Source organism: Orcinus orca, chromosome 2, assembly GCF_937001465.1.
Source record: "Orcinus orca chromosome 2, mOrcOrc1.1, whole genome shotgun sequence".
Lineage (NCBI taxonomy): Eukaryota > Metazoa > Chordata > Mammalia > Artiodactyla > Delphinidae > Orcinus > Orcinus orca.
The window spans coordinates 3,555,668-3,569,785 of NC_064560.1; the positions used below are offsets into that span (position 1 = coordinate 3,555,668).

At 41.0% G+C, this 14,118-nt stretch overlaps 1 protein-coding gene, 1 long non-coding RNA gene and 1 pseudogene across 3 annotated transcripts in view; 1 reads left to right on the forward strand and 2 right to left on the reverse strand.

The window, feature by feature from the left end:
- Positions 1-14,118, forward strand: part of LOC125963619 (uncharacterized) — a 687,634-nt gene that overhangs the window by 652,047 nt on the left and 21,469 nt on the right. The window lies entirely within an intron of this gene.
- Positions 4,381-4,493, reverse strand: LOC117196144 (uncharacterized; annotated as a pseudogene).
- The window catches only part of KIF5B (kinesin family member 5B), a 44,061-nt gene continuing 39,882 nt past the window's right edge, over positions 9,940-14,118 (reverse strand). For both annotated transcript variants that reach the window (XM_012536297.3, XM_049706468.1), the window contains exon 26: positions 9,940-12,396. In XM_012536297.3, the coding sequence (XP_012391751.1) occupies positions 12,380-12,396 (17 nt within the window). In that variant the 3' untranslated portion in view covers positions 9,940-12,379. The remainder of the gene's footprint in view (positions 12,397-14,118) is intronic.

A 14,118-nucleotide genomic window follows, 5' to 3' on the forward strand; every position in this document is an offset into this window, starting at 1 on the left:
AGAGGTCATATGTGATTTCTGCCGTATGTGAAGAAGAATAGATATATGTACATGTATAACTGAATCACTATGCTGTACACCTGAAACAAACACAACATTGTAAATAAAATATACTCCAATATAGAATAAAAATTAAATTAAAAATAAAACATTTTAGCTAACCGAAGGGGAAAAGAAAGCTCTTTGGGGTTCTTATTAATTCTTAAGAGCCTAAATGGGTCCCAAGATAGAGTAATGCCGTTCCCTTTGGCCTGGGAATGTTCATGTAGCCCAGGTCTGTCCAGTGGATGGAAGAGAAAGTCTGCTGGGAAGCTTCTGGGAAAAGTTTTTCCACTCTTAAAAGAGAGTCACAGGAAGACACTGTCTTCTTCCTCTGGATATTACTGTGTCTGAATATGATGCTGAGATCTTCCTATCAGTCTGTTGAGCAGAAGAAACACACCACTGAAGATGGGTGTTGTTTCCAAATTTCATCACTGCAGTGATTCAGTGAACATCTTTCTACACAATATATCTTGGCACATTGGTGTATTTTGGTAGAATAAATTCTTAGAACTGGAAGTTCTGGAGACTAGGACATAGACATATAAATTTTTCATAGATGCTGATTTTTGATAAGTTGCCTTGAAAAAGTTTGTATCAATAAAAACTTCCAGCAATATTTATTTAACATTTATATAAAGCTTGCTGTATGTTTACTAGGCAAGTGTCCTAAGGTTTTCCCAAATATCAACTCACTAATATATGTGAATGCCTATTTCTCTATACTTTTGCTAACTTATTTTTCATCCATGCTCATCTGATAAGCAGAAAACATCTTCCTATTGCAAAAAGCTGCATTTCTTTGCAACTTGCAATTAGTATGGTTGAACATTTTAAAATGTTATCTTTGAATGGTCTATTCATGTCCTTGGTCCATTTTCTTTTCTTTTTTTAAAAAATATTTAATTATCTATTTACTTATTTGGTTGCTCCGGGTCTTAGTTATGGCGTGTTAACTCATTTTTTAAAATTATTTATTTTATTTATTTATTTTTGGGCTGCATTGGGTCTTCGTTGTTGCATGCGGGCTTTCTCTAGTTGCGGCGAGCAGGGGCTACTCTTCGTTGCAGTGTGCAGGGTTCTCATTGCGGTGGCTTCTCTTGTTGCAGAGCACGGGCTCTAGGTGCACGGGCTTCAGTAGTTGTGGCTCATGGGTTCCAGAGCGCAGGCTCAGTAGTTGTGGTGCACGGGCTTAGTTGCTCTGCAGCATGTGGGATCTTCCTGGACCAGGGCTCGAACCCATGTCCCCTGCATTGGCAGGTGGATTCTTAACCACTGTGCCACCAGGGAAGTCTGTGGCATGTGAACTCTTAGTTGCAGCATGCATGTAGGATCTACTTCCCTGACCAGGGATCGAACCAGGGCCCCCTGCATTGGGAGTGCAGTCTTAACCACTGCACCACCAGGGAAGTCCCCTCCTTGGTCCATTTTCTTCCTGGGTTTTCATCTTTCTTTTTCTTGTTAATTTCTAAGAGCTCTGTGTATATTAGGGATATTAGCCCTTTAATGTCATATGTGACAAAGTTCAATAATCACTTATTCACAACTCCAATAGCTAAGAGGCTCTGAAAATTAAGTTTTTTGCGAGTTTGGTGCAATTCTTTTGATAATAAAACATGACTTCAACTGACATGACACTTTTCAGCCTTTGCATATTCCGCTAATGTGAATAGTGGTACATTTTGCTGAAGAGAAAAATCATGTTTGATTCCATGGTACTGGCCTAGACCTCACTGGTGCTGTTATATATATACTATGTATTATCTTTTCTAAATTCTGAAGAACTTAAAATTCCATAAGACATTTGTCCCCAAGGATATCAAGTAAGCAATTGTGGACTTTACGCACATGATGCCAGGGGTTTTTTCAGTTCACTTTGGACGTGTTGAATTGCACGTGCCTGTGGGGTCTTTAAGTGCAAATGGCCTGTAAGCAACTCATGGATACATGAGTTAGGTATTTATGGGAGCAATTAGGCTTGGAAAAGCAGATTTGGATTTATCAGCATATAGATAATATTTAAAGTCATGAGGGTACATGTCAGAAGGCATGTTCTGCCAGAAGAGTGATGGGAACATCTAAATCCGAGGAATGGATGGAGTTCTTGGGGGAAAGGGATAGAGGGAAGAGTGGCAAAGAAAGTGTGAATTGGACAGGGCAGAGGTGCCCTCGTTCTGGGCTGGGCCCAAGGCTGCAGCCGTGAAGACACGGCAGTGGAGCTGCCAGCCGCAGAGTTCTCAATGGAGCGATTGTTAGACAGCAGAGTGAAAACAGACCCTGGAGTGTGTGTGGCGGGCAGAGTAGCAAGGCTCTCTGATGGTTGCCTCTGTGTCCAGGCTCAGGAACCAGGACCTCAACATTCCTGAATAACCAAGCATCCTTTCATCAGGCTTCCGAAGCCGGGGTCTCCAGCCCTCCTTCCTCTCCTGTGAAAGTCCTCTTAAAGGGTCTGGAGCAGAAACGCGGATGGACCTAGAGATGATCATACTGAGTGAAGTAAGTCAGACAGAGACAAACGTCATATGATATCACCTATATGTGGAATCTAAAATATGACACAAATGAACCTATCTATGAAATGGAAACAGACTCACAGACATAGAGCACAGCCTGGTGGTTGCCAAGGGGGAGGGATGGAGTGGGAGGTTGGGGTGAGCAGATGCAAACTATTATAGAGAGAGAATAGATAAACAACAAGGTCCTACTGTAGAGCACAGGGAACTATGTTCAATACCCTGTGATAAACCATAATGGAAAAGAATATGAAAAAGAATATATATATGTATAATGGGGTCACTTTGCTGTACAGCAGAAATTAACACAACACTGTAAATCAGCTAGACTTCAATTACATAAATTAAAAAAAGAAGGGGTCTGCAGCAGTGTCCCAGCCCTGTCAGACCTCTGTGGGCCCCGCTGTCCAGCAGGCAGCTTGGACCTTGGGGTGAGCAGGTAGTTCCAGCGGTGGGTGCGGGGAGGAGCTGGCCCTCATCACCCCCCCACGGGGCAGGGGGACCAGAGAGAGGGCTCCACCTCTTCCTGTTTATTCCTGCAGAGGGGCCACCTCGGGACCCCTGACGGGGGCATTTAGAAAGTCGTTGCCAGTGGGCAGCCGCCTTGCAAAGAGGGGACTGCTGAGACGCCTCAGGTCTGCCCCCAACCGGCCTGCTGCAAAATTTTTCCAGCTGGTTTTCTATCAGAAGAAAAATCCGTTTTTCATTTTCAGTTGAATGTTCTCAGCCTTAAAATGTGTGCCTTTTGTTCATTCTAATTCGCCTGCATTTGCATAAAACAAAAGTTCATTTTCAGAGCGGTATGCAGGGCGGCTGTGCACAATTCCACTTATTGTATAGAAAAGCTGTGTGCCTAACTTTTTATTCGGCAAGAAAAGAATATATCTGAGATGGTAACGTGGGTGTTCCCTGGAGCTCATACTAGTGATGTCTGTCTCTCAAGAAACAATGGGCGCTTATTTGGGATTTCTCAGATTTAGTTACAGTAAATTCTGATTTTTCATTTCCAGTGGCTCTTGACTGTTCAGTGGGTGAACAAATGGTTAATTTCTTGAATATTTTAAATAGTTGTCCTCAGTTCTGATTTTACCTACAGTGGAAACATCTGAAAGTTTATAATGTTAATAACATCATTCCATCAAGGTAATATGAACTGAAGAACATTAAATAAATATTTTGGTGTAGATCATGACACAAATACTTCCAGTCCTGAGCTAATTTCTGTGTACACACACACACACAAACCCCCAAAGCAAACACTTTTCTTCCAACACACTTAAAAAAGCTTAAGATGGTAAATTTTATTTTATGTGCATTTTAGCACAATTAAAAAAAATCCACTTCTCCTAAATCTTCAAAATTTGGAAGCATTCATTTAATGAAGAAAGAAGTACTTTCTGGGAATTCCCTGGCGGTCCAGTGGTTAGGACTCCGTGCTTTCACTGCTGAGGCCCGGGTTCAATCCCTGTTCGGGGAACTGAGATCCTGCAAGAAGCACTGTGCGGCCAAAAAAAAAAAAAAAAAGTACTTTCGAGAACTGCTTACTTCAGCTTGAGAGACCTGTGGATTTGTTTCCACATAAAGTCAGTGATTATGAAGGCTTAATTTCTTTCTTTCTTTTGCAGCATGCAAACTCTTAGTTGCGGCATGCATGTGAGATCTAGTTCCCCAACCAGGGACCAAACCTGGGCCCCCTGCCTTGGGGGCGCAGAGTCTTAACCACTGCACTACCACGGAAGTCCCTGAAGACTTAATTTAAAATAAACAAACCTTTCAGATGTGATCTACATATATATATATTTTTGAACGCAGAGGACATTTAATTAAAAGTAGGCAACAGCTCCACGAATTTGTGTGTTATCCTTGTGCAGGGGCAATGTTACTTAATCTTTGTTGTTTTGTTCTAATTTTTAGCATGTGGACTGCTGAAGCGAGCACCAGATGTTATAACTCTAGACCAGATTACTTGGCATCTCAGAATTACAGAACAAAAGGCCTAAGGGTCACCTCGAGGTTTTCAAGTGTTTTTCTGCAAATGGGCAAGTTGAATTCTAGGTTGGGTCAAGAACCGGGGACATGCTTCTGAAGCCATCCTCGGAGAGCCACCCTACAACAGGATACAAACTGAGCCCTGAAAAGTCAAACACGCTCTAGAAAACTTGTTTCAAAAACAGTGGTTCCTTCTACCCCAAACAAAACAGCGGTCCCCTGCCCCACTTCACCTCTTTCCCACTCTCCAGAAGCAGCCACTGTCATTTTGTTTCATCTCCAAATCTCTGCTACTTATTGATTAGTCATGGTTAAGTGGAGCCAGTTGTCTTATTCTGTGGAAGATGAGGATTGAACCCTCTTTCACCACCATCAACACATAGACACAACCCCTCTTCCTCTCAATAAGGTCATGTTGTAAGTTTAGTTACCAATCCATGTTTCCATTACTACTACAATGAAATGTGCCAATCACAGCTGAGTCATGTAATATACTATGGTGACTTTTCCTCTCTTGCTTATCTTAGGATTCTTTTTTTTTGGCACTTATTTTAAAAGAATTTTAATACAATTTTTAAATGTTACTTCTCATTTACAGTCATTACAAAATATTGGCTATATTCCCCATGTTGTACAACACATCCGTGAATCTATCTCATACCCAATGGTTTGTGCCTCCCACCCCCACAATGGTAACCACGTTTGTTCTCTATATCTGTGAGTCTACTTTTTTGGGTTATATTTAGGAGTCTTTTTTTTTTCTGCTTTATCATTTAACTTTTATTTAGTTTTTTATACAGCAGGTTCTTACTAGTTATCTGTTTTATACATATTAGTGTATATATGTCAATCCCAATCTCCCAATTCATCACAGCACCACCACCCCCGGATTCTTTTTTGAATAAGTAATTCTTTTTTTTAAAAAACAAATCTATTTATTTATTTATTTATTTATGGCTGCGTTGGCTCTTCGTTGCTACGCACAGGCTTTCTCTAGTTGCAGCGAGTGGAGACTGCTCTTTGTTGCGGTGTGCGGGCTTCTCATGGCAGTGGCTTCTCTTGTTGCAGAGCACGGGCTCTAGGCGCGCAGGCTTCAGTAGTTGTGGCACGCGGGCTCAGTAGTTGTGGCACACGGGCTTAGTTGCTCCGCGGCATGTGGGATCTTCCCGGACCAGGGCTCGAACCCGTGTCCCCTGCACTGGCAGGCGGATTCTTAACCACTGCGCCACCAGGGAAGTCCCTCAGTAATTCTTTTTTCCCTTAGTGTTTTATGTACCATTTAGTCAACCCTAAACTCCCCTTCAGTTACATAAATTTTTTTCTCAAAATCTTCACACATCAATCACTCTGATTTGTCTTGGAAACGGATCTCTGGCAGTCTTCTGACTGATGGACTCCCATCTGGACAGGTTGCTTTTGACGCTGTCACCTTGGTGCTTCCCTTCTTTTGTTGGTCTCTTCTTTTGTATGTCCCACATCTTCCTGTTTCTTAGTTTAATTTCTCACTTGGTTGAGCAATAGCTTCCCAATAAATGATCCACAAGAAGTACATTTTTTGAGAACTTGTGTGTTTGAAAACCTTATTTTACCTACCTTTATACCAACTGAGGTTTGAGATCACTTTCCCTCAGAATTTTGAGGGTACTGATCCATTTTCTTCTAATTTCCAGTGTTGTTTGATACATTCAGATTCTCAGACCTTAGTACGAAATGTTTTGTTTTTTTTTTTTATGGTTTTCTTTGTACTGTGCCTTAGTGTGGTTCTATTTTTATCCACTGTTCTGGGCATTGGCAACAGATGGCCTTCAGTTACATTTTCTTATTTAACTTATTCAGACCTGAAGCCTTGTGTTGTGGTCTTCTAATTTCTTTCCTATTTTCCAACTTTTTTTAAAAAATGACCATTTATTTTATTATTTTTTAAATTAATTATTTTTGCCTGCATTTGGTCTTTCTCTAGTTGTGACGAGTGGGGGCTACTCTTCGTTGCGGTGCGTGGGCTTCTCATTGCGGTGGCTTCTCTTGTTGCGGAGCACAGGCTCTTGGTGCACGGGCTTCGGTAGTTGTGGCTCGTGGGCTCAGTAGTTGTGGCTTGTGGGCTCTAGAGCACAGGCTCAGTAGTTGTGGTGCACGGGCTTAGCTGCTCCGCAGCATGTGGGATCTTCCTGGACCAGGGCTCAAACCCGTATCCCCTGCATTGGCAGGCGGATTCTTAACCACTGCACCACCAGGGAAGCCCTCTGACTTTTTGTGTGTATGACTTTGTCGGCAACTTTCTCAACTTCATCTTCTAACCTTCCTATTGTTTCTATTTTCAAGACTTTTTTCTCAGTATTTCTTTCTTATGACCCCTTGGTTTTTTGTTTTGTTTAGTGGAGACAAACTCTTTTTTCACTATGTCAAAATCTTGAGGCTCTATTAGGTTTTTTTTTCCCCCAAGTTCTAGAATTTATATACCAGTGCTATTCTCAATAGACACAAACTGAAAATCACTCATATTGTAATACACATTGGGATAAATTGTTAAATGTTTACACTATGGAATCCTATGCAACAGTGGCAATGCATGATCATAACAGGCAAGCATATAGGTATATTCACAGACAACATAAGGAATAAAAAAGCCCAATCCAAAAGTGGTTATACTGTGTCATAACATTTATATAAAATACAGGTAGAGTGATCTTTTTGTTAGATACCAGAACAATATTAAACCTTAAGGGGAGTCACTAGAATGGGCCCAGGGGGCCTCTGAGTGTCTGGTAATTTTGTGTCTTTATCTAGAAGCTATGTATAGAGTGTATTCAGATTCTGAATTTTCTGAAATTTGTCATTTCCTCACAAACCGTGCATGTTTTTGTTTTTTATACATAAGAAAAAGTAAAAAAGATATACTAGGGAAGGTAATTATATTAGCACTTTAATATCCATGCTCTTCAAGGTGGAAGTGAAAGGTATTAAATTTAGTATGTTTTTAAAAATGTTTTCTTCCCCTTTCATAGTTCCACTTTCCTCCATATTATTATTATTTTCTGTTTTGATCCTGTCATCGTAAAGGCTTTCTTCACATGCTTCGTGATCCTTGGCTGTCTGCACCTATGTAAGGTGGGGACACGATGAAGCTGACTGGAAGCAATTGGTTCACAGGAGTAGGACTGTTGACTGTGGCATTTCTGAAACTGTGCTTCTTGGGGTACTGCTTGTATCAGTTGTCAAACTTTTCACCGAAGTCCTCTCATCTCCTGGCCGGAAAGCATAAGCCTGGTTGCCAGCATTCAGGTGACCAAGCAATGGAAGAAGGTTGGGCTTCTAAGTATTCTGATTGCAAACGTTCATATTACCCTCTGTATCAGGCCAGGTCCGAGGGGATGAACTAGAAATGGGTACAGAGAACTTTCAAGAACAGTCTAGGGCTAAGGGAGAGTACCCAGGGAAGGAACAGACTTGGAAGGGGCTCCTTCCCCATGTCTGGGGTTCGGATCTCATTGCAATGGCATGGCTGCCGCCCAATGGATGGTGAAGCTTGCTAGGTTTCCCAGGCTAGAGCTGGTCCAATCACTAGGTGAGCGGGAAGCATCCCTCTGGGGTGCGGGCAGGCCAGGATGAGACCCTGGCTGGGACTGGTGGTGGGGAGGAAACACCTCACTGGATCCTAGTGGGCCAAGGCTGCCCTTCCCCCGCCCACCACCATAGAGCAGGTGGGCAGGAAGCTCCTCTCTGAGGCTGAAGGGCAGGCTCCCCAAGGGAGGCCACCTGCTGCTGGAGAGGTGGCCATGTGGCCCGGGCTCTTCGCCCACTAAGGGACCGTGTACGCCTGGTACCCCTCACCGGCCCCCTTCACACCACTGACAACTGGATGGTATTAACAAGACGCAAACCGAAGGAAAGAAAGGAGGAATGCTTAGAGGGCCCAGCTTGCTGCCAGTGTCGGCAATCACACTGGTCTGCTCGGGCTGATGAAAGCAAGCACCACAGACTAGGCGAGGTAGTAGAAATGGTCTCACAGTTCTGGAGGCTACAAGCCCCAAACCAGGGTGTTGGCAGGGTTGGCTCCGTCAGAGGGCTATGAAGGGAGGACTGTTTGTCTCTCCACGGCTTGTAGATGGCCACCTTCTCCCTGCGTCTCCCTCCATGCACCTGTCAAATTTCTCTTTTATGTCACAAGTCACATTGGCAAGAGCCACCCTGATGACCTTTAACTTGATTACGCCCAAAAAGGCCCTACCTCCAAGGAAGGTCACATTCTTGAGGACTGAGACTTTAACACAGGAAGTTTGAGGGTACACAATTCAACCCCTAGCAGCGCCAAAGGGGAGCTGTGGCAATGAGGGGAGACACTGCTAACGGGCGCACTCCTCGTTTCCAGCACGTCACCCCACCCTCAGCTGCCGCCAGCACTTGCATCTGGAGACCCTCTGCTTTACCCTTCCGAGAGAATACACAGGCTCACCCTGGGATGTGAGAGGGGCAGCTGGCAAGCTGTGCAGCGTTGAAGAAGGGATCTGCGGGTCAAACGGAAAGGTCTAGATAGACTTTCGACCAGTCCTATTTCAGCCTCCTTCCACTCCTACTTCCAGAGGTACGGAGGTCACATTCATGACCATTTAGGGGTGCTCTGGGGGGGATACCGAGCTGCTCCCTGGCGTTCCCCACTGCTGGTTGAGTCAGGTGTCTGCTGAGTTTTGCTTTCCTGCTTGTGGTCTCCTCTATTGTTCTTTGTGGCTTGCTGCCTTATAAATTAGTAAATAAACCTTTTATTTCAGAATGATTTTAACTTACAAAAAAGTAGCAAAGGTAATACAGGGAGTCACCCTCATACTCTCACTCCTAATGTACCATCTCACATCACCACTGCAACTTTGTCAGAACTAGGAAATTAACCGGCACACTACTGCTAACAGATTTCACCAGTTTTCCCCGATGTCCTTCTACTGTTCCAGGGTCCAACCCAGGACACTGCCCTGCGTCACTGCGTCCGGCTGCCAAGTCTCCTCAGGCTTATCTTCCTGGTTTTCCACGACCTTTACACTTCGGAAGAGTACTGGTCAGGCATTTGGTAGAATGCCCCTCCATTTGGTTAGTTTGATGTTTTTCTCACGATCAGACTGGGGTTAATAGTTTTGGGGGAAGAATAACACGGCGAAGTGTCCGCATCACGTATCAGGCTACACTGATGTAAAATAACGTAAGGGAGGCTGATGGTTCATCTCTAGCTCTTAATTCTTCAGCCTACATATTTAATACTTGATGTCCAAAGCGTATGCAATACATTAGGAGACAAAGTACACATGAATATAATGACATATTAGTCACTGTTCTGTCAAGAAAGAAGGCCACTTGGTCATGTAAAATCAACCTAATACGTCACTGAATTGAGTTTAAGAAAGTCATGACATTCCAAAAAATGTTTTCCTCTTTATTTGAACACAGAAGACATTTACAGCATGCAGGTTAGCTATAATTACATGGCGCCTTCCCAAACCAATGTATGAATGTATGAATGTATCTTCAAGCACTGAAAAGAAACCAACACATTCCACAGGTGGACTCAGACTCTTTTCTATCACCTCCTGTCAAATTGAGAGTTATGCACAGTAGTTTTCTTAAATTAGGCAAATAATTTAATTGATCACCATGAATAAATATTTTTATTTCACTGAGTTTGTCTTCTGAACCATTTATCAATACCACTCAGAAGAATATTAATATAGTCAGTCAAAAATAAAAGACACTGCAAATTGAAATAAGTGTCAATGTTCCAGATGATCAGAAATTTTCATTTGTAAGAGTAAATGCTGTGTTTAATGACCTACCATAGCAAAAGCAGTTCAGTGAAAACAAATTTAGGAAATTCTCTGTACATTTTGTGAAAGTTTGAAATTATAAATAGAAAAGAACCATTAAGATATTTTAAAAACCCTAGCACTGTATACTCTGAACCACATGCTAGTTACAATTCATCGTTTGTTACATAGTACCAATACCATGATGTATCTTATGAGAATGAAACTACCATATTCAGACAAAAGAGAGAAAAAAAATTCTGCTTCATCTAAGAATATTGCCCAAAAAGCAAGCTTTCGTTTGAAAACAAAATACAAATGTCTATGTGAATGCAGCCAAACATTTCTCCATTTAGAAAACTATCATCACAAATAGGTGGTAGCACTTTTTTTTAGTGAACTGCCCTGCTTCAATCTTGCTGCTCTACAAGGTTTCACCTCAATTTTTGGAGTGTTTCTTTTGATCATTCCTAAAAACAATACAATCATTTGTAAGGTTGCAGATCGTAACAGCAAGGATTTTTGACTGTTAAAAAAATAAATTTATCTTTTAAATCGAAACTATTATAAAAGTGGAAATTGCAACAGTTAAGGAAATAGAAAAATACGCCAATTGTGATCTGAGTCTTCTGACTACGGCTCCAAATTTAATACAAATATCTGTATATAAAACTTTTTCGAAAAGTTAATTCTGCCACCCAGAACCTAACAGAACTTTCCAACTTTCTCTTCTGAGTAACCTTAAATCCCCATTCTCTGCAAATTTCTGCTAACACAATTGCAGTTACCCACCCCCAACTGATGAAGCACATATTGAAATCTCTTCCCCTGTTAACTTTTATAGCTTCTAAAACAAACTGCTGACTTAGTTTAATCATCTGAGGAAGAAGAACAGGTACACTTAACAACAAAATTACCAGCTACTGCCAACAAAATAATTTATTTGAGGATTGTTAGTGACTTGCAAATAATTTACTACTTCTAGACTAAACAAGAAATAAATTATAGTGTTATGACTTAGTGTACCAGGTAAAAAACCTCAGGGATTTCAGACCAAAATTTAACCTATATATTTATAAATTTACCATATATTTGTCTTGTCCTTCCACATTTTTTCTCAATTTCCATAGGCTATAAATTTAGATCAAACAATACGGTACTAACAATATAAAATTATGTTTAATCCTATAATATCTTAGTTCACTTCACTATAGTAAGATGACAAATCATTATCCATCCAATTCTTCTATTAATTAGTGGGCTCACCAAAACAAAGCAGGGTGTTTCCATTCCATCAATCTATGTGGATTAAAGCACTGGGAAGAACAGAAATAAATTCCTTTTCCAAACTCTCCTTCTTAAACAAAAGCAGAAGATTTGCTTTTGATATTGTAAAGTATTTCTATTCAGGATAATTCAAGAACAGTCGTTTCATGAGATAAGTAGCCTTGCTCAGTCTCAAATGTCTAGTTAGGCAGTTTTAAAGGTTTCAGTGCTCAAAGAGTAGTTTTCAGAAGCAAACTTCAGAGATGATACAGATAATTTTTAACTCCGAAGTCATTTCAAGGGATTTTAATGTACAGTACTGACCTGATATAATTTGCGGGCATGTAGTGTTATAAGTGGTAAAATTTAAGACATTTAATCTAAAGGTTCCATTTCCCCTAAAATATTGTTTTAATAAGAAAAGAAAAACAACAAGCAGTAGCAGCTAGGTAACTTAAACTGAGATTAAAAAATAAACACAAAAAAACAAGTACAAAAAGCACAGTCCTGTATGACACAGTTAGGTTGGCACAGTGAAGACTAAATTTAAGACATGAAAGACAAACTGTGTAATAAATAGGGCCACAGTTGTAAACTGTCGTTTTTCCCTTCTAAGACACCAAAATTGCACTCTAGTTGTGTTGGGAAGCAGCAGAGTTTACGAGAAGAGAGGGCAGGAAACAGCTGTACAGGCCAGGTACAATTTATACACTAAAAAAAGGTTATCATTCTAAAGTTCCCAAGGGATACAGGCTATAGTCATTGATATAATGTCCTCTTCATACTTCAATTACTTTTAACACCTGAAGATGGAAGAAAGCACAGAGAAAAATATTTTTATTTATACAAAACTTGTGTTTGAGATAATCATGAAAAGAATTAAATAAAATATACTAATGAGTTTAAAAACATTTAGCCAACAGCTTTGACCATTGTCCCCAAAACTGAAAAGATGGCAACATTAAATGACTGAATTTTTCCTTTTATATGCCTCCTAAGCAGAGCCATTTAGGGACAGTACAATATTGAAAGGAGGTCATCCTGCATGTTTTTACTCCCCGCAAGAGCTATGAGTGAGCGGATGTATAAGTTAGATTTTTTTAAAAAAGAAAAAGATGATTAATAAAATGGCAGCCAGTAGGCAGTGGCAGCGACATGAAGCCAAGGACCACTAACTAACTGGCAATGTTACACACATGGTAGCTGTAAGAAACAAAACGGGGTCGGGTAGGGATAAGCAAGAGGTCCATGTGGTGGGGAAAGTGACAGTGAAATAAACAATCCCAGGGACTTCCCTGGCGGCCCAGTGGTTAGGACTTGGTGCTTTCACTGCTGTGCCCCGGGTTCAATCCCTGGTCTGGGAACTAAGCAGCTGCAAGCCGAGCGGGTGTGGCCAATAAAATAAAATAAACAACCCCAGCAGCAGGTGTCACCTAGAGGCATCCCGTGTTCAGCTGCCTATTTGCCTCTGTGTTTATTAGAAAACCTCCACCTGTCCAAAGCATTACGCAGTTAGAAGAACCAGCCATGTAAAACTGGGTACTGAAAGTATCAGTATCATTCATACATTGCCACCTTTTCCCAAAATAAGCCAAGTGTTTTGAAATGTTTTTCTTAATAATTAAAAAATAATTTAAAAATCTCTACAAAGTATCTAATTTTTTCAACAATTTATCACTTATGTAGATCATATACTCCTCAATCATGGGTTAAGTATGATCGATGCAAGACTTTAAAAAATAATAACCATTATCCTTTGGACAAGCAATGAAACCAACCTGTAAGTGGTTATACTTTTATAGTTACTTCAAGTCTTGAAAACCTGGGTTAGCCAGGTTAGCCATCTCCCTCATGTGCTTAAGTGCTGTCATGACACTGCGATCAGCATTCTACTTTCAAGCTAAAACCTAGCTGTATTTAACAAAGGCCATGGACTATCCTCTCTGCAAATGAGATAGGAGTTCAAAGTTCACATGTGAATTTTAATGTGAGGACAATATCCAAAACGGATAAACTTTTACCTGTATTTATAATTATCTTTTGACAACTGCCCAGCTCCACTTCCAGAAAAGGCAGCTTGCATCTACTCAGCACCCGTGCTGTACTAGGTAATGACATCTTAACTTGCGTAATTCTCAAGAATGACTTTCATTTTATTAGTAAAGGGGCTCAACAAGTTATTAATCCAAAGGGGGAAAAACAAAGGCCATCTCTTAATTGGCAGGAAAACTCCTGTAATGTCTGCTGATGTGACACAATATTAAACACGTATCACCCACGGTGTAGTCTGTAAACATGTTTAAAAGAATCCAATAAATGCTTCTAATAAACAGGGAATAGAGGAACAAGGCAACTACACACAGAAACAACCGAACACAACCGAGGAGGCATATGCTCAAGGACACTGGCCTAGTCTACTCAGTAAGTCAGTGTCATTAGAAAAGGGGGGGTGTTACTCTAGATTACAAGAGACTTAAGGGGAATAACTGCATGTAAACATCAGTCCTGGGTTACTCCCTGGTGTA